We start from the raw sequence: 22,912 nt of genomic DNA, 5'->3' as shown, positions 1-22,912 counted from the left end.
TCTCCCTGCTGGGCTCCGCCTTCCGCCCCAGCTGCTTCACGCCGCGAGCCTATTGGTCGACATGTCTTGAGCCCCGCCTCTCGCTCTCCGCCCGCGCGACCCCTCCCGGCCCGTACGGAGGCGGGGTTTAGCCTCCGGCCGGCGCTGACGCTGCCTCCCATTGGCCACTCACAGCTGTCTGTCAGTCTCCTGTTAAAGGGGCCATGACCGCCCGGGAGCTGTTAGGGAGGAGGGAGGAGGAAATTTTGGGGGGGTGAAGGTGGGATTTTTGGGGGCGCTGGTGGGAACCCCTGGATCTGGCGGCTGCGGCCCCGTGGGGGGAGGCTGAACGGTGTCAGGGATAGGGGGCTATTTTAGAGGGTAGAGAGCTAAGACTGTGAGAGGGAGGGGGGGTCCCCAGCGCCCAAGCCGGAGCAAGAGACGCGGAGCCCGCGCGAACGGCGGAGACAGGGCTCCGGAGCTACAGATCCGGGCCCCGGCCGCCGCCAGGGGCCCCGCCCGGTCCCCCCCACCCCACTCCACGTCCCTCTTTGCAGCCCAGCTCCGCCCGCAGCTGCCGCGGACCAGGTAGGTAAGAGCCCGGCTTGGCCTGCCAGGCAGCGCCCACCCCCGGGACCCCTCGCCGAGCTTCGCCTGCCTCCCCGAGATCCTGGAATCCCTTCTTCATCCTCGGAGACCCCAGAGCCCAGATTTCACAGCCCAACCCCATAGAGTCAAGCGTGCCCCTCCCGGCTCTCAGAGTCCCCAACAGAACCCTAGAATCCCAGACGTACTGCTGCCTTGCGCTTCCTCCAGGGCCCAGGAGCCTGGATTTCAGTTCAACCCTAGGAACCCTCTGGATCTAGATCCTCCTCCTTGGCTCAGGCCCGGGAGCTCAGACACCCGCCGCGGCTGTGTCACACTCCCCTGGCGAGGGCCACCCGTTCCTGGGTCGCGTCCGCATAGTCCCCCATTCAGGTACCTCGTCTACCCAGCTCCAGCTCTCCAGCTTGAGCAGCCGGCCGCGTCCCTCTGTCCAGGCCGGCTGGAGACTGCCTTGGACACAGGCCCGCTCTGGAGCTGTCCATGGTCAGAGCACTCGGCAGCCTCGCCTCCCCCACCTCCTGCTGCCACCGCCAGAGAGGGGGCGCCGGCGGCGCGGGGATCCCCCCCGCTGCGCCTTTGACCCGGGGATACCCGGGCCCTCCCCGACCCGAACGCCCGGGCCTCAGCGTTCCACTGGCCGGGCTCCCCGCCCTGTCCTCAGCACCCGAGATTTCCGGGACCCCAGCACCTTCCTGAGGAGGCAGGGCTTCTGAATGTTCCTACCCGTCCACCTTAGGGACCTTGGCATCCGAGGATCTAGGTTCTCAGCCTTTGCTCCCATTCAAAACCCAGCTCAACAGCCCCCGTGCTCTTCAGGCTATTATATACTCAGCCTCCTAGTACCCCAGCATCTACCCCTTAGGGATTCAGGCGCCATGACTCTCTTCCTTTCAGGGACTCAGGATGCAATTGTTAATGCAATTCTTTGGCATCTGCCCTCACTGGACCCCCCAGAGACCTAGATGCCTTGTCCCCAGTCGTGCATCCCCTCAGGGACTCAGGCATTCAGATCCTAACTTCTGTACTGGCCACCAATTTATACTGAGGCCATCTGCCCCAGCCCTCCCTCCCAACCACATCTCCACAAAGATTCAGGAATCCAGGCCCCCAGCTCTACCTTCCTCCTGACCAGGCACCTAACTCTTCATCTCTTACTCTTAGGGTCCCAGGTCCCCACAGCCTCACAATCCCCCATCAACTTGACATCTCCCAGGGGCCTTGACAAATTCCTGCTTCAGCTCCCTTTCATCTCAGCTCCTGGGCTCCCTGGCTTCTGTTCTTCCCCCTGAGACCCAGCTTCTTGTGGTATTTCTAGCACCCCATTGCCTTCTGAGGCCCCATCCTCTGGGTACACTCTCTCAGGCTATGGGCCAAACATACACACCTTCTTCCAAATGTGTTCTGTGATCTAGGCTCATTAGATGATCTAGAACCTACTCACTGCCTTCCACATTTCCAATTAAGCATTTCCTCTGCAATGCTCCAGATTCTAGATTCCTTCTAGATCCTGGAACCCCACCTCCCCCAGTCAACATCTCTATTCCAGCTTCATCCAAGGCATGTTCTAAGGTCTAGGCTAGATGCTAAATTCTAGGCATGTCTTTTTCCAGATGAATTCAAATATCTAAATAATTCCCTCAAGCCAAATTCTGATCCCACCACCTCCTCAGACGTGTTCCAAAACTTTAGAAACCGTCCTTGCTTATTCTCTGCTAAACTTTCATTTTAGGTGTGTTCTAGGTTCCAGCCACATCCTTGGCATTGTTCTCCATTCCATTCTCTTCCCAGGGGAATTCTAAGTTCTAGAATGTGTGTCTTCCAGTTGTGCGCTCTAGTCTTTCTCTGAATTGTGCTATTTATTCTAGAGTGCACTTTTTTGGTTTAGGTTCCATCCAATTCTAGTTTTCAATCTAGACGGGATTCCCACTAAAGCATTCTACTCATGTCTCCCTTCCTTAGGGTCTGGGTTCTAGACCAATCCATTCTCACCATCTCTGATCACCTTTTTCTTAGTGTGAGAACTTGTCCCCTGATGAATTGTGGGCTTCCTTCTCTATCTGCCACTTCGGCATTCTAAGAATGCTCTAGACTCTTCCCTCTTCTGGAACCTTCAGCCTAGAAATGTTCTCATTTCCAGAACACTTCATCTCGCCTTTGCCAGCTCAGTCCTTATGCCAGTAAAATTCCCAGCATGCATCCTTCTACATCTTCCCCCAGGCACGACTAAGCTCCTTGCTACTTTCTAGGTTTTTCTTCACTTCCAGGGCATATTTTGAATTCTAGAGCATACCTTTTTTATTCTGAGTTCTAGCATTATCTAGACACATGATAAAACCAAAAATACAACCCCTGCTATACTCAATGTTATCCCCTTATCCCTGGTAGGTTGTGAGTTCTAGATAATGTCTCCTGACTAGGGCTATTGTGCATTGCATTCGGTATATTCTTAGATATCATTTTGAGGTCACTGAGTTGTTCTTTAAGTTGTTGATTGCTTTTGGCTTGTTCAAAGTTCCAGATCTCGCTTCCAGAATATGCCCTATGTGCATCTCTTGTGCCCGGCTCACATTGTAAATGTAGGTGCATTTGTCCTTTTTGCACTCTGTACAGTATGTACCAAAGGATTTCTAGATTTTTGCCCAAACCTGCTGTTTTGCTTTCCTTCTCAGTGAATTGGAAGTTCTAGAACAGCATCCTGTGTTACATCCCCTGAGTAGGTACTGGGTTTTAGATAACAGGTTGGTTTGGGGCCTAAGGTTGACCTGCCCTTTATAAATGTATTCCTGAATCTGGCCTCAGAGTGCTGGGACTCGGGTGTTTAGACTCTCAAATGCACCTGTTCAAAGACCCAAGGGACTAAGCTGCCTCCTTTCCCAGGTCCCAGAGTTCTCAGATCCCTCTGTTTCTCACAAGAGTTCAAGGACTCAGCCCCAGGCTTTGGACACAGTACGCAAATGGGGTGGGGCTGCGAATTATCTACTCTCAGAACCAGTTATGCCACTTCCAAGAGGGAGAGAAGGAAAGGAGTGAATAGTGAAAGTCCCTCCTGCTTTCGGCTGGGCCAGCTGGACCTGTCCGACCTGTGTGCGAGGGAATGGCTCGGGAGAACTCGATTTATCTCCGCCCACAGTTGTGCACCCAAGCTCCTGGGTCCTGGGGGCCTGGACTACTGGGCTCTGGAGGAGGAGGGGCCTGAAGGCTGGGATTTCTGAGTCTAAGGTTGGAAGTTTAAAACCCAGACTCACATCCCAGGGGATGGGGCGAGGGGTTGTCCCTGACTCCTGGGATTGGGAAGGAGTGGGTAGAGGCTCAGACTCCTGCATCTGGGGGAAGGGACTCCAGGATTTGAACTCTTGTGACCTGGGGAAGAAGGGAGCTGGATCTTGGACACCAGCGTTGTAGCCTACCCTGCCCTCAACCATGCTCTCCCCCACCCCCAAGTGGAGTGTATTTTTCTGGAGCTGAGGTCCAGATGAGAAATTGAAAGAGAGGGTAGTTGAGCTGGACAGTAGGTAACTACGTACCAATGACCTAATTCTGTGACCCCAGTTTTGTGTCCTCCTGAAGTCATGGTTCTCAGCTGGGGCTCAGTGTTCTCATTCATGCAGTGGGTTGAGTGAGATGCCAGGCAGGGCCAGAATAGGTAGAGACTGATTATTCCATGTTAATTCAGGCAGCGCCTGGATCACCACGCTTCGATTTCTTGGACCAGGCTGGGCATAGATTTGCTGTCAGTGCCTGATGGAGTTTGAGCTCAGTTTTCCCAAATGTTCTCACCCAAATAGCCAGTACTGGTTTCCTAAGAGCAATGGGTTTCAGTTTATCCTGTGCCATGATCGGAACGGACAGGCCTCAGTTTCTTCTGTTCAATGCCTGCTTGGCCCTGCCTCAGTTTCCTCTATGCAGTATCAGAGTGGCCATGTCTCAGTTTCTCTGCCTATGTCGTGACGAGGCCGGTCTCTGTTCCCTGCCCCTTCCCCGCACCTGCAGGCCAGCACCGCCGCCATGATGTGCGAGGTGATGCCCACCATCAGCGAGGATGGCCGGCGGGGCTCGGCGCTGGGCCCGGATGAGGCGGGGGGCGAGCTGGAGCGCCTCATGGTCACGATGCTTACGGAGCGCGAGCGCCTGCTGGAGACGCTGCGCGAGGCGCAGGACGGACTGGCTACGGCGCAGCTGCGGTTGCGCGAGCTGGGCCACGAAAAGGACTCGCTGCAGCGACAGCTCAGCATCGCGCTGCCCCAGGTCTGGGCGGGGCCCGGGCGGGGCCTCCAACAGTGAAGGCGTGGAGAGGGCGGTCCGGAATGGGCAGCACGTAGCGGTTGGGAGGGAGGAGTCAGGGGGCTGGCTTTGCCGATAACGGGCGGGACCTGAGTCCTAGAAGGGGCGGGGCTTATCTGGGAGGGCGGGACCTTCAAATTTAGTCTTGTGCAACGAGGGAAACGAAGAAAAGATTGATCTGATTGTCCTGATCATACCCATACCTGGACAGGAGTTTGCGGCTCTGACAAAGGAACTGAACTTATGTCGGGAGCAGCTGCTGGAGCGGGAGGAAGAGATTGCCGAGCTGAAGGCGGAGCGGAACAACACACGGGTGAGGGCTGTTGAAGGCGGGGCCCAAGTGGTGCCGGCGGGTCCTAAGTGGTGTTTCTGTCTGACCCATCTCGCCTTCCTGTCTTCTGCCTGCTCCCACTTCTTGGGTGGTGTCCTCTGGTCCCCTCTTTCCTTCATGTCCTTCCCCTATCTCCATAATGGTGTCTATTCCTGTACCACTCTTTCCTTGACCCCGCGCCTACTAGATATCCCTCTCTCTTTTCCTGACCTGTCTTGGTTTCTTACTCCTAGGCTGGCTCCACTTTATCCATGTATCCGACCCACATGTCTGAACCTCATTTTCTCGCCTGACCTGTGGTGGTGCAGTGGGTAAAAGCGTTGACCTGGAACGTTGAGGTCGCTGGTTCAAAACCCCAGGCTCACCTGGTCAAGGCACAGATGGGAGTTGATGCTTTCTGCTCCTCCCCCCTTCTCTCTCTCTCTCTGTCTCTCTTTCTCTCTGTTTCCTCTCTCTAAAAAATAAATTTAAAAATCTAAAAAAAAAAACCCTCTCACTTTCCCTCTTCCCTACCTCTCTTCCCTTGCCTCTTTGGCCGGGTGCTCTATCCTTGTAGCTTCTACTGGAACACCTGGAGTGCCTGGTGTCCAGGCACGAGAGGTCACTGCGCATGACCGTGGTGAAGCGCCAGGCCCAGTCCCCGGGTGGGGTCTCTTCCGAGGTCGAAGTGCTCAAGGCTCTAAAATCCCTCTTCGAGCACCACAAGGCCCTGGATGAGAAGGTATGAGAATGGAAGAGCCTGCGTACAGAAGGGAAACCCGTGGTGGCTAAATGGGGGGAAAAAAAGTTGACTCTGATTGACTGGCAATGCAGACTGAGACCTGACTAGTTGATGATGGAAAAATAAACGAGGTGGGGCTATCAGTGGGTGGGGCTGCTTTGGTGGCGGGTTGAGGATGCACATCCATTATAGATAGTGGAATTCTAACGTGGCCGTGTAAGGCTCGTTCCAGGGGTGTCCTGCTTCATCGCCAACTGTCCTAGATTGGATCTGATCGCCATCTCACTCCTGTCCTGCCCCATTCCCAGGTCCGGGAGCGGCTGCGGATGGCACTGGAGCGGGTGGCAGTGCTAGAGGAGGAGCTGGAGATGAGCAACCAGGAGGTGGGGCCAAGCATGGAAGGGAGGCCCTTAGGAGCTCCCAAAGGAGTGGAGCTGATTCTTGGTTTCAGAATCTATTGGGGGCCGGATACAGCAGAGGGCCAATGGGGTTGGACTCTGGAGAGAACTAGTGGGGTTCCTACGGAGGAACTCACTGAGCAAGGCTAGAGGAGAACTGTCCAGGGAAAGTGAGAATAAGGATGAGAACCAGGGGCTGGGGCTAACAGGAACCCACTCCTGAGGACGTGGTTGGGTGGGAAAAGTCGGGGCTAACGAGGACAGAAGTAAGGCTGGACTCTCTCCCTGCGGGGCAGCTAAGGAAAGTTGTAATGAAAGCACAGGGTCTAATGGTCACCCCAGCAGAACTGGGGGTGCCTAAAACCTCTCATTAGAGGGTTGGTGCCAGTGGGAAGGAAGTAATCTTCCTTTTGCCCTGATCTCCCTTTCCCGCTCCCAGACTCTGAGCCTTCGAGAACAGCTGTCTAGGCGCCGGTCAGGGCTGGAGGAGCCTGGCAAGGATGGGGACGGGCAGGTGAGAGGTAGAAGTCCTTCACTCCGCTTGCTTTTCATCAATCCTCATCCCTATGGCCACCACTCTGTCCTTTAACTCTGTGACGGTCCTTTTAATGTTTGATATGATCCTCACTGATCCTAGGACATCTGAACTTCTTAGACTCCTAAGGTCATGTAGCAGCTACATTCTAGCTAACTTCTGTGACTTCCATGACCCTTACTGATCTTTGATTCACTCGTCCACCAACTCATCCCCCCATCAGCTTTCTCCTTGCATTTTCTCTATATCTTTGTTTCCCTGCTCTGGATTCTGTCCCTTCCTTCTTCACTGTTCCCATTCCAGACCCTTGCCAATGGCCTGGGTCCTGGCGGGGATTCCAACCGGCGCACGGCTGAACTGGAGGAGGCCCTGGAGCGGCAGCGTGCGGAGGTGTGCCAGCTGCGCGAGCGCCTGGCGGTGTTGTGCCGCCAGATGAGCCAGCTGGAGGACGAGTTGGGCACCGCCCACCGTGAGCTGGGTAAGGCTGAGGAAGCTAATGCCAAGCTCCAGCGCGACCTCAAGGAGGTGAGGCCAGAGACCCTGGTGGGTTGCCCTCTGTCCTTCCCTCCCCCTAACCCTCTCTACCTCCCTTTGCTTTGCCCAAAGTCACAGAGCTCGTGAATGGTGGAACCTGGATTCAGTTAGTAAGCTCTGTAGATTCTCTCCCTCTCTGAACCTCAGTTTCCTCACCTGTAAAATGGGACATGACTTTTGTTTGAGGGTTGGCACCAGGAACATACATGGTAGGCTTTCAGTAACTGTTTGTAGTTATGTTATCATTGGGAAATTCTCTTGTGCCTCTAAATTGAATTTCTTTGCATTTCACCCCATTCTGGCTTAGGCCCCTTGATCCTAACTCCCACACCCCAGGGACTGCTGGGAAATGTAGGCATAGATTCTTTTTTTTTTTTTTAAGTTTTATTTATTTATTTATTTATTTTTTTACAGAGACAGAGAGTGAGTCAGAGAGAGGGATAGACAGGGACAGAGAGAGATGAGAAGCATCAACCATTAGTTTTTCACTGCGTGTTGCAACATCTTAGTTGTTCATTGATTTCTCATATGTGCCTTGAACACGGGCCTTCAGAAACCGAGTAACCCCTTGCTGGAGCCAGCGACCTTGGGTTCAAGCTGGTGGGCTTTTGCTCAAACCAGATGAGCTCAAGCTGGCGACCTCGGGGTCTTGAACCCAGGTCCTCTGCATCCCAGTCCGACGCTCTATCCACTGCACCACCGCCTGGTCAGGCTAGGCATAGATTCTTGAAGGCCCTGGATGAGAAAGAAGAGAGAGCACTAAGTTTTCATCATCTGCTAGGGCCTTTACCTCACATTTTAAACCTGAATGGGGTTTGTTTGGAAATGTGGTCTACCACCACGAGGGCTCCCAGATGGAAGTCCATCTTTCATAAGACTCTAGAGCATATTATTGGGCCTGTGGTACCCGAAGGATCTTGGGAGATATGTTGCCTCCCAAATGGAATGAACCTTTGTTACCCAGAAGACTCTAGGGCACTTGCTCTGTGATTCTAAGCCTGAGCTGTGCCAGAAGTTGCTGAAACATCTAAGTCCTGGAGTTTTGAGGCAAGTGGTCCAAGAAGAGTGGAGGAGACTTCCTGTCCCATAAGCCTCAGGTCCATCCATATGGGGAGGGTCTAAACCAGTAATGCCCTAGAAACTCAGGAAAGTATGGTACTACTATTTTAACTCTCAAGTGGCATAGTACCTAACAGTGGCTATTCCTGGGAGCCTTTGGCAGGTTTGGTTCCACCATTCTGACGCCCTGACTTTATTTCCCAGGATACCCTGGGGTGCCTGATCTGGGGTTCTAAGCCTAGACTACCCCCACGGCCTTTTGGGAGCTGTAGTCCATACGGCCCTTTGTCACTTCGCTACTTCTGCAGGCGTTGGCGCAGCGGGAGGATATGGAGGAGCGGATCACAACGCTGGAGAAGCGCTACCTGAGTGCCCAGCGCGAGGCCACGTCTCTGCACGACGCCAACGACAAGCTGGAGAACGAATTGGCCAGCAAGGAGTCGCTGTACCGACAGGTGGGGGCGCAGCCAGAAAGGGGCGAAGGAGACGTGGTCGTGGCCTAAATGACCTGGCTCCTCCTCTCCCCTGTCTCTGTCCTACCTCTAGAGTGAAGAGAAGAGCCGTCAGCTGGCTGAGTGGCTGGACGACGCCAAGCAGAAGCTGCAGCAAACGCTGCAGAAGGCTGAGACCTTGCCCGAGATAGAGGCGCAGCTGGCCCAGCGCGTGGCAGCGCTTAATAAAGTGAGAAGAGGCCTGAGGCGGGGCCTTGAGCTTTGGGGGCGTGACAGGGGCGGGGCCTGAAGGAGCCGGGCCTTGAGTCTGGAGGGATAGGAGACCTGCAGCCCGGATTCTGGGTAAAAAGGCGGTGCCTGGAGTCTAGGGTAGAGATGGGACTTGGAATGAGGACAGGGCCTGGAGGTTTATGGGAGAGTTCTCTAGTTTAGACTGAAAGGATGAGTGGGCTGGAACATCAACTGAGAAAGGAACAGGGCTTGTAGATGGGGGCAGGGCCTGAATGACAGCTGCAAGGTCTGGAGTCCTGCCCAAGAGGAGTCTGGAGCTCTGGGGGCCAGGACTGGAGCCTGACTGGGTCCTAGTGGGGCAAACTCAGATGTCATGGGTTCCATCCTCTAGGCTGAGGAACGTCATGGGAATTTTGAGGAGCGGCTTCGGCAGCTGGAGGCACAGTTGGAGGAGAAGAACCAAGAACTGCAGCGGGTGAGGGAGTGGATGACTGCAGCGAAGGCGGGGCTTTGAGTCTGGGAGAGGGGCTTAGCTGAGAGTGTGGACTAGGGGCGGGGGCTTACAACACAGGCTGTGCTATGTACCAGGTGGGCTTGAATTCCCCTAATCCCCTCTCCTTTGGGCAGGCCCGGCAGCGGGAGAAGATGAACGATGACCACAATAAGCGGCTGTCTGAGACAGTAGACAAACTGCTGAGTGAGTCCAATGAACGGTTACAGCTTCACCTCAAGGAGCGGATGGGGGCACTGGAGGAGAAGGTGCGCTCCAAGCCAGCACTCTGAATACCCTGCATCCTGGACCACCTCTTGCCCAGATCCCTGGGCCCCAGATCTTTCTCCCAGATCCGTTACCTGATATCTCCCTAAACCTGGCCATCCTGAATCCGACAGACCTTCCTGCAGTATTGCAGGGACAACTCTTTCACTTAAATACCCCATGAGCTGAATTCTGGGGCACCAGTGCCTTGAGTTCTTGATCCCTTTTACCCTATAGATCCTCAAACTGAATGCTCTGATTACATAGGATGCAGAATTCTGGGGCTCCCAGCGACTCCCCTACCCTGTTGCATCTTAGGACCTACAACCCCCATGCCCTCCAGCTCATCAGTCATGCTGAACTCATTTACCCCGCTCCTCTCAGGTCCCCAGAGCATGTCACTTTCAGGTTCTCCCCACTCACTGCTCCCCTGTTCTCCACAGAACTCACTGAGTGAGGAGATTGCCAACATGAAGAAGCTTCAGGACGAGCTGCTGCTCAACAAGGTAGGGAGAGCCTGGTGAGGCAGGGCCTGGTGGGGCAGGGCTGGAAGGGGAAGAGCTTGCAGGGAGGACCTGGGCAGTGGAGCCGGGATTCGATGTGGTTGGAATCAGCTGGCAGGGGCTGTTTCTTTGGGCACATTCATTTTTTTTTTTTTTTCAGAGACAGAGAGAGTCAAAGAAAGGGATAGATAGTGACAGACAGTTTTCGTTGAGACACCTTAGTTGTTTATTGATTGCTTTCTCATATGTGCCTTGACTGTGGGCCTTCAGCAGACTGAGTAACCCTTCGCTCAAGCCAGCGACCTTGGGTCCAAGCTGGTGAGCTTTGCTCAAACCAGATGAGCCTGCGCTCAAGCTGGCGACCTCGGGGTCTTGAACCTGGGTCCTCCTCATCCCAGTCCGACGCTCTATCCACTGTGTCACCACCTGGTCAGGCTTTGGGCACATTTTCTGACCTGACACCTCTATTCTCCTCTCCACAGGAGCAGCTCTTGGCAGAGATGGAGCGAATGCAAATGGAGATTGACCAGTTGCGGGGGAGGCCACCATCCTCCTACTCTAGGTGACAGTCACCCTCCTGACTCACCTCACACCTCTACCTATAAACCTCCTTGGCCAAGCTTATTCTTTCTGGTCCTCAGATTCTTCCTACCCCTCACTGCCTGTCTTCCTGATACTTCTACTGCTCTCTCTTATTTTTGACCCCTGACTTCATGACAGCTGACCCCAGGTTCTTTTTCCTGACCGTTGACTTTAGATCCCTCTCTTAGTTCTCTGACCTTGGGCCCTTCCCTGTGTCCTCTTATCTGTTTCCTTTACCTGACCCCTTGGTCTCTGATTGCCATGCCCACAGGTCTCTCCCTGGCAGTGCCCTGGAGCTCCGTTATTCCCAGGCGCCTACACTACCTTCTGGAGCCCACCTGGACCCTTATGGGGCTGGCAGTGGCCGAGCAGGCAAGAGGAGCCGCTGGTCAGGGGTCAAAGATGAGCCTTCCAAGGTCAGCAGCCACTTCTGGGGCCTGGACTGAGCAGGGCACGGGAGGGCAACAGTGGGAAAGGGGTGTGTTTCATAGGGCTCTGCAAGGGGGCTGGGTTGAGAAGCAGGGTCTCCTGGGCTCATGCTCTCTTCTCTCTTCTCCCACAACTCCGTCATCCCTGCTTGCTGGATGTCTCTTCATGTGAACATCCCGCTGCCTGGTGAGAACTTTAGAGGAATGATGGGATGGGGAGAAGGATGGGGTCTGGGGGTGGTGGGCAGGGTGCGGAATCTTTGAGTGTGCGGGGGTAAGTGAGGAGAGTGAGTGGGCTGGGTCCAAGGAAGCAGTGAACTCGGGAGGGGTGATCAGGAAAAGGGACTTGGTCAAGATAGAAAAGTGGGCTGGAAAAAGTGTGGGGGCTGATCACATAGTGACTGCAGTCACTGTCAGAGGACATGAGCCAGGTCATGAAGGGCGGGCAAGGTCAGAAGAGCTGAAGGACAACCCAGGGCCTACCTCAGCCTTCGCCCAACTGTGATCCCTCTGTTTTCACACAGAGACAGGAGTGGGAACGATCTGCCCCTGCGGGGTCCATGCCGCCCCCGTTTCCTGGGGAGCTGGATGGCTCAGACGAGGAGGAGGCAGAAGGGATGTTTGGGGCTGAGCTGCTGTCCCCCAGTGGGCAGGCCGATGTGCAGACACTGGCCATCATGCTTCAGGAGCAGCTGGAAGCCATCAACAAGGAGATCAAGTGAGCACAGCCCAGTCCTGCTTCACTGCCCCACCCGAGCCGACTCCACAGCCCTCTGGCTGTGGAGTCTGATGTGAAGACCAGAACCCATCTCCTCTCCCACCATCCTCAAGGAGTTTTCCCAGCCCAATGCTTCCTCCAGTTTCCAGGAGTCCCCCAGGATACACCCAGAAGTTTCCTATATGTTATATATCTCTATCTCTATTATCTATCTATTTATCTATCATCTATATATCTATCCATCCATCTATCATCTATGATCTTCCTCAATTTCCTGATACAGCAAAGACTCTACACCTCCAAACATCAAAATTCTCAATTCATTACATCAACACCCTCCCAGACACCATGGATTTTGTGGCTTCGCACAACCAGTACCCAGAGATTCCTGGAATTCTAAGAATCTCAGCAACACAAGCACCCCATCCCAAATCACCAAGAACCTCACTCTAACACATTAAGAACCACAACTCTTGCCTGACCAGGTGGTGGCGCAGTGGATAGAGCATCGGACTGGGATGTGGAGGACCCAGGTTCGAGACCCCGAGGTCGCCCCCTTGAATGAGGGCTCATCTGGTTTGAGCAAAGTTCACCAGCTTGGACCCAAGGTTGCTGGCTTGAGCAAGGGGTTACTCGGTCTGCTGAAGGCCCACGGTCAAGGCACATATGAGAAAGCAATCAATGAACAACTAAGGTGTCGCAACAAAATTGATGATTGATGCTTCTCATCTCTCTCCGTTTCTGTCTGTCCCTGTCTATCCCTCTTCTCTGACTCTTTCTGTCTCTGTAAAAAAGAAAAAAGAACCACAACTCTTCATATCAAGAATTTCTACCTAATATAACAAGAATCCTCAACTTATTAAGAATCACTCATCATATATACACCCTGATGCCCTACCTTATTCAGCAATTTTCTAATAACATAGCTCCCTGGGTCCCATCAAATACACCAACATGATCATCACCTTCCATTCAATCTTGTTCTGACTTGAGTCATTGACTCTCACATATGGAATGACTCTCAGACCTTCCCAGATCCTAGGTTGACTTCAGAATCCCAGATCTCATCTTGATCTTATCATGACGTTGCTCTTGATGTCCCCCTTGAAACCTGACCTCTAAACCATAAAAATCCCTTTATGATTTCCCAGGGTCACCCTGATGCAAACCCTGATCATCTTTTTCTAATCTACTTCCATTACCTCTTGAACATATCATGACCCCTTGACTCCTGTTGAACCTGTGAGGCCATCATAAATCCACCAAGACCCTTTAACCTCATTATGTGTTCCTCAGGATTCTTTTGATGTTCCTAAGCTTTTTGGCCCATTGGGATCCCAGACTCCTTCCATTCTTTGTCTCAGTCCTCTCATAGCCTCCCCCTTCTCTCCTCAGGCTAATCCAAGAGGAAAAGGAGACAACGGAACAAAGGGCAGAAGAGCTGGAGAGCCGGGTGTCTGGCTCCGGTTTGGACTCACTGGGCCGCTACCGCAGTAGCTGCTCACTGCCCCCCTCCCTCACCACCTCGACTCTTGCCAGCCCTTCCCCTCCCAGCTCCGGTCACTCAACACCCCGTCTGGCACCCCCTAGTCCTGCCCGTGAGGGCACAGACAAAGCTGTGAGTGTTCTGAGGTCCCCTAAGCTTGGTGGGGTGGGTAAGAGGTCAGAAACAGGGTCCCCCAATAGACAGCAACAATAACTCCTCACACCAGGTATTTTTTTGTTTTTGTTTGTTTGTTTTACAGGGACAGAGAGAGAGTTAGAGAGAAGGATAGACAGGAACAGAGAGAGATGAGAAGCATCAATCATCAGTTTTTCGTTGTGACACCTTAGTTCATTGATTGCTTTCTCATATGTTCCTTGACCATGGGCCTTCAGCAGACTGAGTAACCCCTTACTCGAGCCAGCGACCTTGGGTCTAAGCTGGTGAGCTTTTTGCTCAAACCGGATGAGCCCGTGCTCAAGCTGGCGACCTCGAGGTCTCGAACCTGGGTCCTCTGCATCCCAGTTTGACGCTCTATCCACTGCACCACCGCCTGGTCGGGCTACCAGGGTTTTTTTAAAAGCAATTTTAGCTTTCCCTAAAAGTTCCAACTCAGAGGGCAAAGGGAAGGCTGAGCCACTGGGTTTCTGAATCCTAACTTGTACTTTAGTTAGATCTGGTCTATGTGTACCAATTTTAGGCATTAAGTTTCTGCATGGGATTTAAAAAAATATTTCTGTGACTAAATGTACATTTTTTCCCCCTAAAGTGAGAAGTGGGAGGCAAAGAGACACACCCCTGAATGTGCCGGACCAGGATCCACCCAGCATACCCACTGGGGGTGATGCTCTGCCCATCTGGGGCATTGCTCCATTGCAACCGGAGCCATTCTAGCACCTGAGGTGGAGGCCATGGAGCCATCCTCAGTGCCCAGGCCAACTTTGCTCCAGTGGAGCCTTGACTGCAGGAGGGGAAGAGAGAGATAGAGAGGAAGGAGAGGAGGAAGGGTAAAGAAGCAGATGGGTGCTTCTCCTGTGTGCCCTGGCCGGGAATCAAACCCTGGACTTCCATATGCCAGGCTGACACTTTACCGCTGAGCTAGCCGGCAAGGGTTACACGTACATTTGAGAACTACCATTAGATCCTCAGAATTGACCTTTGAGGGATGCATAAGAGATATTACCTTTATTTTATTGCCTTAAGTTCAATCTTTCCTGCTTTCAGGACCTGTAACCTAGTAGCTTTCCTGTACTCATTGGCTTTCTGTTTCTACAACTCACCCCTACTTGATCTAGGCTACCTTCAGAAGCAGTGCCCCAAGCGAGAAGCATCTCAGACACCTCCTACTAGACATCTCAATGAATGAGAAGCCCCCAACATGACTCCTTTAACTCAATACAGCCTCTCTACCTCTCTATCCCCAGAATCACATCCCCAAGGAGGAAGCTGGGGCTCCACGAGGAGAGGGGACCGCCATCCCAGGAGATACTCCACCTCCCACTCCCCGCTCTGCCCGCCTTGAGAGAATGACCCAAGCCTTGGCACTGCAAGCAGGATCCTTGGAAGATGGGGGGCCCTCACGGGGAAGGTCAGCAGGGGCAAGATATAGGAACGAAATGGGCTTGCTTGGGAGGATGAAGTGGGAGTGGACAGAGACTTGGGTTGCTAGGAGGCATCCCAGATGAGGTCTGCCCTCACTCTGTCGTGTTCATCCAGTGAGGGCACCCCAGATTCCCTGCACAAAGCCCCCAAGAAGAAGAGCATCAAGTCATCCATAGGCCGTCTCTTTGGCAAGAAAGAAAAGGGGCGAATGGGACCACCAGGACGGGACAGTTCTTCTCTGGGTGAATACTCTGATTCCATTCCTTTTCTTCCTTCCTTCCTTCCTTCCTTCCTTCCTTCCTTCCTTCCTTCCTTCCTTCCTTGTTTCTTCCTTCTTCTTCTTTACATATGCTCTTGACATGCATTAAGGTCTTCATTGACTTGGTAATTCATTTACAATGTAGAAGGGACAGGACTTGGCAGAGAAAGAGGAGGGACAAGGAGATAGCCCTCTGTGGCATGCCTGGGTGACTGGAGAGAGGAGTCAGTTTGTTATTTCATTTATCTTTATTTTTTTTAAGTGAGAAGAGGGGAGATAGACAGGTTCTCACAAGCACCCCAACTGGGGCTACCTGGCAACCCCCATCTGGGGCCGATGCTCAAATCTACTGAGCTATCCTCAGTGCCCAGGGCCAGTGCTCAAACCAGTAGAGCCACTGGCTACAGGAGGGGAAGAAAGAAAGAAAGGGCAGAAGGAGGGAAAGAGAAGCAGATGATCGCTCCTCTTGTGTGCCCTGACTGGGGATCAAACCTGGGAGGTTCGCAAGCTGGGCCGATGCTCTATCCACTGAGCAAACGGCCAGGGCCCATTTAGCATTTTTTTAAACAGAAAAAAGAAGGAGCATCCTAAATGCATGGCACCTGGTGTGCTGGAGCCAGCTTATATCGGCTTGTGAGAGCCAACATTTGAATTTTCAGGAATTTTGTGAGCTGCTTGACATCATGTTAGTAGCTTGAAATTGGCATAGGGGGACTATTTACACCATGGAAATTGGCAAATGCTACAAATCAAGGAATATATCCTTCCTCCTCAGGGAGCCAGTTAAACATTTACCGGCACAGCACTGCTACCAACAAAGCCAGACCAATGAACCTTCTATTTTTGGGATGTCTCCAATTTATTGTCTGGGAGGTGACATTGTTCCCTGTCTGGCTTTATCACTCCCTCTCTGTGGCCTCATTTACTACTCCCTGGGGCCTCTGCTTTCCTGGCATCCTTCTCGCCAGCCCCAGCACAAAAGATTCTGTTTTCACCTTGAGACTCTCAAATTTTGGTTCCTCCCTGTCTGCAGCTGGAACACCCTCAGATGAGACGTTGGCTACTGACCCTCTGGGGCTAGCCAAGCTGACAGGTCCGGGAGACAAGGACCGAAGGAACAAGAGGAAGTGAGTGTGAGAGGGGGGAGGACTTACAAAGATTCACATGCTTTTTATTTTCATCTTCTGCCATGGTTTCTACTCATAAAAGGTGTTTTAAGAGGAGGTTATAGTGGAGGGGGCCATCCAGTAGGGATGGGGGTCTCTAGCACCTCTGAGCACTCCTGCCCTTGCCCACTCTCTGCAGGCATGAACTTCTGGAAGAGGCCTGTCGCCAGGGCCTGCCCTTTGCAGCCTGGGACGGCCCCACCGTGGTCTCCTGGCTGGAGGTACTGGGGTCCAGAAATGCCCCGATTCTTGATCTCCAACCCCTATGACAACCCCAATATCAGGGCTGGCTGGGTCCACCCAGCACCATCTTCCTAGCCCCGATGGGGTGGGGGTGGGGGCTCTGGGACCGGTTAGGCTTCCTATTGATTTCTCTGTTGTTTTTTATTTATTCTTCTGCCCCTCACCCTGTTCCTCTGGCCACGCCCACCTTGATCGCGGTTGCCTGTTGCTTCTCTCTCCCGTTTTCTGTCTGATTCCGTATCTTTGCCTGCCTCACGCCTCCTCTGTGTCTTGTCATTGCCCATATTTCTCCCCATGTCTTTGCTCCTTTCTCTTCCCATGTCTATCTCTCTTCTCTCCCCATCCCTCTCCTTCCCTTTTGAGTTCGGTATTACCTTTCTTACGCTCCTACTTTTTCTCCCTGTGTCTTCCTCTGGCTCTTACGTCCCTTTGACTTGCTCTGTCTGTTTCTTCCCATTGCGGACTTTCTGTGGCTTTCCATTTCTCCCCCACTTGCCTTTCCCCATCGCTGTCTCTGTTTCTCCCTATCTTTCTGCCTCTCTCCCATCTCTCCTGTTTCTCCGTTTATACTGTCTCTGTCTCTTCTTCATCTCTGTCTCTCTCCCCCCCCTCTTCGCTGGTTCAGCTGTGGGTAGGCATGCCTGCGTGGTATGTGGCCGCCTGCCGGGCCAATGTCAAGAGTGGTGCCATCATGGCCAACTTGTCGGACACGGAGATCCAGCGCGAGATCGGCATCAGCAACCCGCTTCACCGGCTCAAGCTGCGCCTCGCCATTCAGGAGATGGTCTCGCTAACCTCGCCGTCTGCTCCCGCCTCCTCCCGCACGGTGAGCGTCTGGTGGCCAATCCCAGCCCTCGTCGCCTCAAGGCCCCGCCTCTTGTCCTCAGACTAGCCAATCAGGGCCTGTTTACTCCAGCTCCTCCCCGTGGACCTCGCCCCTATAACCACCCGGATCAACTCTGGGGGAAGTTTTCCTTCAGGCCTCCCTGCGTCCCCTAACCCTCAGTCCGTTTTGAACACCGCAGCCAGAGGCACCTCATCCTAGAGGAAAACCAATTCCATTTGGTTCCCTGCAAGGCCCTTGATGAGGGACCCCTGTTCCCTCCTTCCGCTACTCTGCTTCCTGGCACCAGCTGGTCCTTTTGCCTGGAGTGTCCCTCCCAGTTTTCCCCAAGGCTGGCTCCTTCTCATCTCGGAGGTCTCAGCTCAAGTGTCACCCCCTCCAAGAGGCCTTCCTAACTCAACAGCGAAACTAGTCACAGGACCGTCACCCCAGGACATTAGTGCCCTATTTTTCCCTTTAGCATTTACTGTCTAATAATATTTTATTCTTTCATTCCACACAGAAAATTATGTGTACCCTGCCTAATTCAACAATGTTAAATTAACCCTTTGCCATACTTGCTGTGTACACATGTATGTGTGTATTTGAAGACGAATGTGACTTGTGGACAACAACAAATTAGTCCCAAAAATGACTTCATTGGGCATCTTTACCCTACATAGCCACCATGCCTTTGTCATACCTAAGAACATTAATGCTATTGTTGATGTCATCTACTATTCAGTCTATACTCAAATTTCCCCTGGCATGTTCCAGACCCTACAACTGTGTTTCAGGAGACACTTCATAAATGTTTGAATCCACGTACCAATCCTTAACTGCTGGGGTTGCTGAGAGCAGGACTCAAAAAATGTGAACACTTGTCTTCCTTCCCCCTAACATTTGCCCCGTTGCTGTATCTGCCACCACACTCTGAATCCTTTCTTTACATTTCTGTGAAGTCAGAGAGGTGACGCCATTGGCACAGGGCCACCCAGCAAAATGCCCAGCAGGCCCCCAATTGAAACCTGAATTGGTACAACCCCAAAGTCCAAGTTCCAGTACACAGCAAATGCTCAATAAATGACCATTCATTTTCTCTGTCACTGTCTTGCCCCAGCAGCAACTGGCCTTTCTGAGCCAGAAGGTAGAATATATATAAATGTACCTGCCCTAAGCCTCCAGGAGCACGACCCCCTCCCTCCCTTTCCCTATCTGGAAGCCTTTTCACTCTCCATAAAGCCCCCACCCCTCAGTCCACAGGAAACGTGTGGATGACACACGAGGAGATGGAGTCCCTTACAGCCACAACCAAGCCTGTGAGTGCCCCTGCTGGCGGCCGTGGGGGTGGCACTAACTCTCCAAGGGGCGGGGCGAGGAGGTGGGAGGGCTAGTCTGTGGCAGTCTGTCCGTCTGTTCGTTCCTCCCTCCCTCCTTCGCCTGCCCCTTAACCCACCCCTTCTCTTCCCTCTTCCCACTAACGGGTCAGGAGACCAAGGAAATCAGCTGGGAGCAGGTAGGGGGCGCGGGGCGGGATGTGGGCGCATGAACAGATTGTGCACGCTGCATGGATGCCCCTTCTTCTCCGAGCCCCGCCCCTCCCCTCCCCAAAGCATTCCATCATCACCGCGCGGGGGCGCTGCCCCAAACTCGGCTTTGTACTGCCCCACTATGTCTTGGTGGGGGTCCGTGTAGAAGCCCGGTGGTTCCATTGTTAGCTGTTAGCGTGGTGCAACGGCCATTCCATTATCGTGGGTTGCGGGGGCTCCCGGGGTTGTTCTATTGCTATAACTAGAGCTGCTGTGCACCCGTTTTCTCGCTGGTTGAGGAGAAGGGACTGTTCCAGTGTACGTGGCTAAAGGGAAAGCATTTTGGGAGGGGGCAGCACAGGAGGCTGAGAAGCTGTGGAGAAGGAGATCCACTTTGTTCTCAAGAAAGGGGAGGCATGAACTTCTCTGTGGTGGGTGGCAGAACTGTATTGCACTGGGCTCTGTTTCCAGTCTGGGGAGGGACGGAGTGTTTCTTTATGCTAAAGTCAGTGAAGGATTTGGGGCTGATTCAGAATATTGTCCAGGGCCAGGTACAGCACTAAACTAGTATTTTCCGGACAGTGCAAGGGTGGAATCCAGATGGGTGGATCCATTACTCTCTGTTGTGGGGAGAACTATGCTGGAAGAACCAACCCATTGTCTTGACTTGGGGGAACAGTCATGTTGGACTGATCTGCTGTTTTGAGTTGGGACAATACTAGATTAGTGTTTCTCTAACTTTAATGTCCAGATAACGTCCCCTGAGGATCTTGTGAGAATGCAGATTCTGATTCAGTAGCCCGGGGTCTGAGATTCTGCAGTTCCAGCAAATTCACAGCTGATAGTGTAGTGATGCTGTGGGTCCAAGGACCACACTTTGACTAAACAAGGGGCTGTTCTGTCATTTCGAAGGAGTAGGAGACAACTTTGGTTTGGTCCATTGTCCTGAGCAGAGATTGACCATTGTCCTGCTATGGTCTAGAAAAAGAGCAATCTTGGGTTGGGGGATTAGACTGTACCCTTTCATACATACATGACCCCTCTGACCCCTCCCCACCTACCCATGGCCCCAGATCCTGGCATATGGCGACATGAACCACGAGTGGGTAGGGAACGACTGGCTGCCCAGCCTGGGGCTGCCCCAGTACCGCAGCTACTTCATGGAGTCGCTGGTGGATGCCCGCATGTTAGATCATCTTAACAAAAAGGAGCTCCGCGGCCAGCTCAAGATGGTGGACAGCTTCCACAGGTGGGGGCTGCCTGGCCAATAGGGACAAGCCAAGGGGAAGCCCCACTTCTAGTGAATCTTTTGCCAGTGGGACCGGTGATGGGAAATTCTTTGGATTATCCTTGGCCCTTTATCCTGGATTCTCAGGAAATTGACTCTTGTGTCCCTTACAGCAAGAAGATGGTCCACTAGGGCCTGATCTGTGGTGGCACAGTGGATAAAGCATCAACCTGGAATGTTGAGGTTGATGGCTCAAAACCCTGGGCTTGCCCAGTCAAGGCACATATGGGAGTTGATGCTTCCTGCTCCTCCCCTCTTCTTTCTCTCTCTCTCCTTTCCAAAATGAATAAATAAGATCTTTAAAAGAAAAAAAAGAAAAGAAAAGAAAAGATGGTCCGCTAGGAAAAGTCCAAATTTTGAGACAGCTTGGCTAGTTGACTCCACAGCCCTTCCAGGTTAGCCAATAGGAACTGCCTGTTGAAAATACAGGTACCCCAACTTTGAGAAGGTCAGCAATCACTAGAACTGACCCAATGGAACAACTCCCTGACCTCTCCCAGAAGACCACAGCCAATGGGGAGGGCCCAATAGGAGTAACAGTCATTAAGGTTATGGAGGCTCATCTGTGACACCACTTCCCCTGCTGCTCAGGGTGAGTCTGCATTATGGGATCATGTGCCTGAAACGGCTCAACTATGACCGGAAAGACTTGGAGCGGAGGCGGGAAGAAAGTCAGACCCAGATCCGAGGTGAGTAGAAGAGTAAAAGTCCCTCTGGGAGGCAGGTGGAGAGGTTTGGGGCAGGGCTGGAGAGAGAGTGATCAGAGGAGGGGAGGGAGGCCAGGGACGAAGAGCCCTACCATAGAGTCAGGGTAGGGGGCGTGGCCAGGAAAGAGGAAAGAGGGGTGAACGTATGGGCTAAACTGGACTGTCCTGCAGCTGAGGGTCCCTTTGGTCCCCAGACGTGATGGTGTGGTCCAATGAACGGGTCATGGGTTGGGTGTCCGGACTGGGACTGAAGGAATTTGCCACGAACCTCATGGAGAGCGGGGTGCATGGGGCGCTGCTGGCCCTGGACGAGACTTTTGACTACTCCGACTTGGCCTTGCTCCTGCAAATCCCCACACAGAATGCACAGGTGAGCTAGCTGCCTCTTGGCCTGGGTCATACTGGGCATCCTCACCTTGCAGTCTGCACGCTGCAACCTATCTCCCACCTCTCCTTCCCAGGCCCGGCAGCTCCTGGAAAAGGAATTCAGTAACCTCATCTCCTTGGGCACAGACAGGCGGCTGGACGAGGTGGGCGCAGCAGCAGCTCAGGGCCGGAGCTGAAGGGGTCGGGCTTGACTGCTAGGAGTCGAGGCTGGGGGCGGGGCCAGAATAGGGACGCGGTTGAAGAAGCTCTGAGATACGGAAACGGGTGGAGCCAAAGGAAGGGGCGGAGTCATAACCGGACCCTGGTCCCTTAACTGGATGCTCGGCCCATATACCTAGGACAGCGCCAAGTCCTTCAGCCGCTCTCCATCCTGGCGGAAGATGTTCCGAGAGAAGGACCTCCGAGGTGTAACCCCCGACTCAGCTGAGATGTTGCCCCCCAACTTTCGGTCGGCCGCAGCAGGGGCCCTCGGCTCGCCGGGGCTTCCTCTTCGCAAGTTGCAGTCGGAAGGTGGGCGGCTCCCCAAAGCGGCAGCCTTTCCTCTCTTTCCCTTCTTCGGGTGGGAAAAGGACTAGGTCAACATTCTAGAAGCCTCCCTCTGCAGGTTCTAAAATGGCCTAGCCCATTCTCCCCCACTCATGGCAAATGGACCGCTCCAGTATGCCAACTCTCTCTTCCGAGTGTGCGATGGATTAATCTCCCACCCCCTTGCCATGGTGGGAAATGAACTCGCCTAGTGTCATCTGGGGAACCTTGGATGAATCCAATGCTGCGGGAAAGGGGGGGGGAGCCAGCGAGAATTCAAGCTGTCGTCATTTCTGAAGGGGAATTCCAAGGAAGGACGCTTGGAGTTGACGATCGGAGAAACCCTGGGGAAGCTGGGCTAGAGGGCGGGCGGGCGGGCGCGCGTGTACGTGTCTGTGTGAATGTGCGCGTGCCCTGCACCGCTGCTCGATCCAGGCTGAACCACTGCGCGCTCTCCCTACAGGCCACACTTCTGGGAATTCCCGGGCAGACGGCGTTTCGGTCCGGACCTATTCCTGCTAGTGCAGGCCTCCAGGTGAGGACTGTACTGGGCAATCTTGGGGGTTCGGGGCAGCACAATGGATCTTCACTGCTCCACGTACTGCCTGGCGTCAATGCAGGTGACCTCACTCGGATGGAAGAATCTTCCAGAGGCTGGGCTGTTACTCCTGCCCAGAGTGTGGTCTCGCGGGGTAGCCCGGGCAGGGGAGCTTGCTCAGTGGACTGGACCATCTGTACGGACTAGAGGGGAGCGCGCGTCTCCGCCTCACAAATGGACTGGGCCT

General features: G+C 53.5%; 1 protein-coding gene across 3 annotated transcripts; it reads left to right on the top strand.

Annotated features, from left to right (window-relative positions):
• Positions 1–155: 155 nt before the first annotated feature.
• On the top strand, positions 156–22,890 carry PPFIA3 (PTPRF interacting protein alpha 3). 3 transcript variants are annotated; one of them, XM_066271601.1, is made up of 30 exons: positions 156–567; positions 4,576–4,830; positions 5,078–5,179; positions 5,754–5,918; positions 6,227–6,301; positions 6,756–6,830; positions 7,155–7,376; positions 8,753–8,899; positions 8,991–9,125; positions 9,519–9,602; positions 9,755–9,886; positions 10,328–10,390; positions 10,870–10,949; positions 11,241–11,385; positions 11,928–12,115; positions 13,511–13,733; positions 15,023–15,186; positions 15,315–15,442; positions 16,493–16,586; positions 16,765–16,846; positions 17,494–17,694; positions 18,948–19,010; positions 19,181–19,207; positions 20,294–20,469; positions 21,100–21,197; positions 21,410–21,585; positions 21,677–21,745; positions 21,941–22,112; positions 22,591–22,662; positions 22,748–22,876. In XM_066271601.1, exons 2-29 carry the CDS (start codon positions 4,591–4,593, stop codon positions 22,647–22,649), a joined length of 3,585 nt encoding a protein of 1,194 aa, XP_066127698.1. In that variant the 5' UTR covers positions 156–567; positions 4,576–4,590; the 3' UTR covers positions 22,650–22,662; positions 22,748–22,876. The 3 variants fall into 3 exon arrangements, with proteins under 3 accessions (XP_066127698.1, XP_066127697.1, XP_066127699.1); XM_066271600.1 differs by having other exon boundaries at positions 157–567; positions 22,591–22,890; XM_066271602.1 differs by lacking the exon at positions 19,181–19,207 and having other exon boundaries at positions 157–567; positions 22,591–22,890.
• Positions 22,891–22,912: the final 22 nt, after the last annotated feature.

This window comes from Saccopteryx bilineata, chromosome 3 (assembly GCF_036850765.1).
Source record: "Saccopteryx bilineata isolate mSacBil1 chromosome 3, mSacBil1_pri_phased_curated, whole genome shotgun sequence".
NCBI lineage: Eukaryota > Metazoa > Chordata > Mammalia > Chiroptera > Emballonuridae > Saccopteryx > Saccopteryx bilineata.
The sequence above is the reverse complement of the archived record's forward strand: the minus strand, read 5'-3'. Positions and strand labels throughout refer to the sequence as shown.

Coding starts and splice junctions, on each gene's coding strand:
- PPFIA3 (XM_066271600.1), top strand. CDS start 4,591: ATGATGTGCGAGGTGATGCCCACCATCAGCGAGGATGGCCGGCGGGGC. Junction 5,919..6,226: donor ACAAGGCCCTGGATGAGAAG/GTATGAGAATGG, acceptor CCCCATTCCCAG/GTCCGGGAGCGGCTGCGGAT. Junction 12,116..13,510: donor GCCATCAACAAGGAGATCAA/GTGAGCACAGCC, acceptor TTCTCTCCTCAG/GCTAATCCAAGAGGAAAAGG.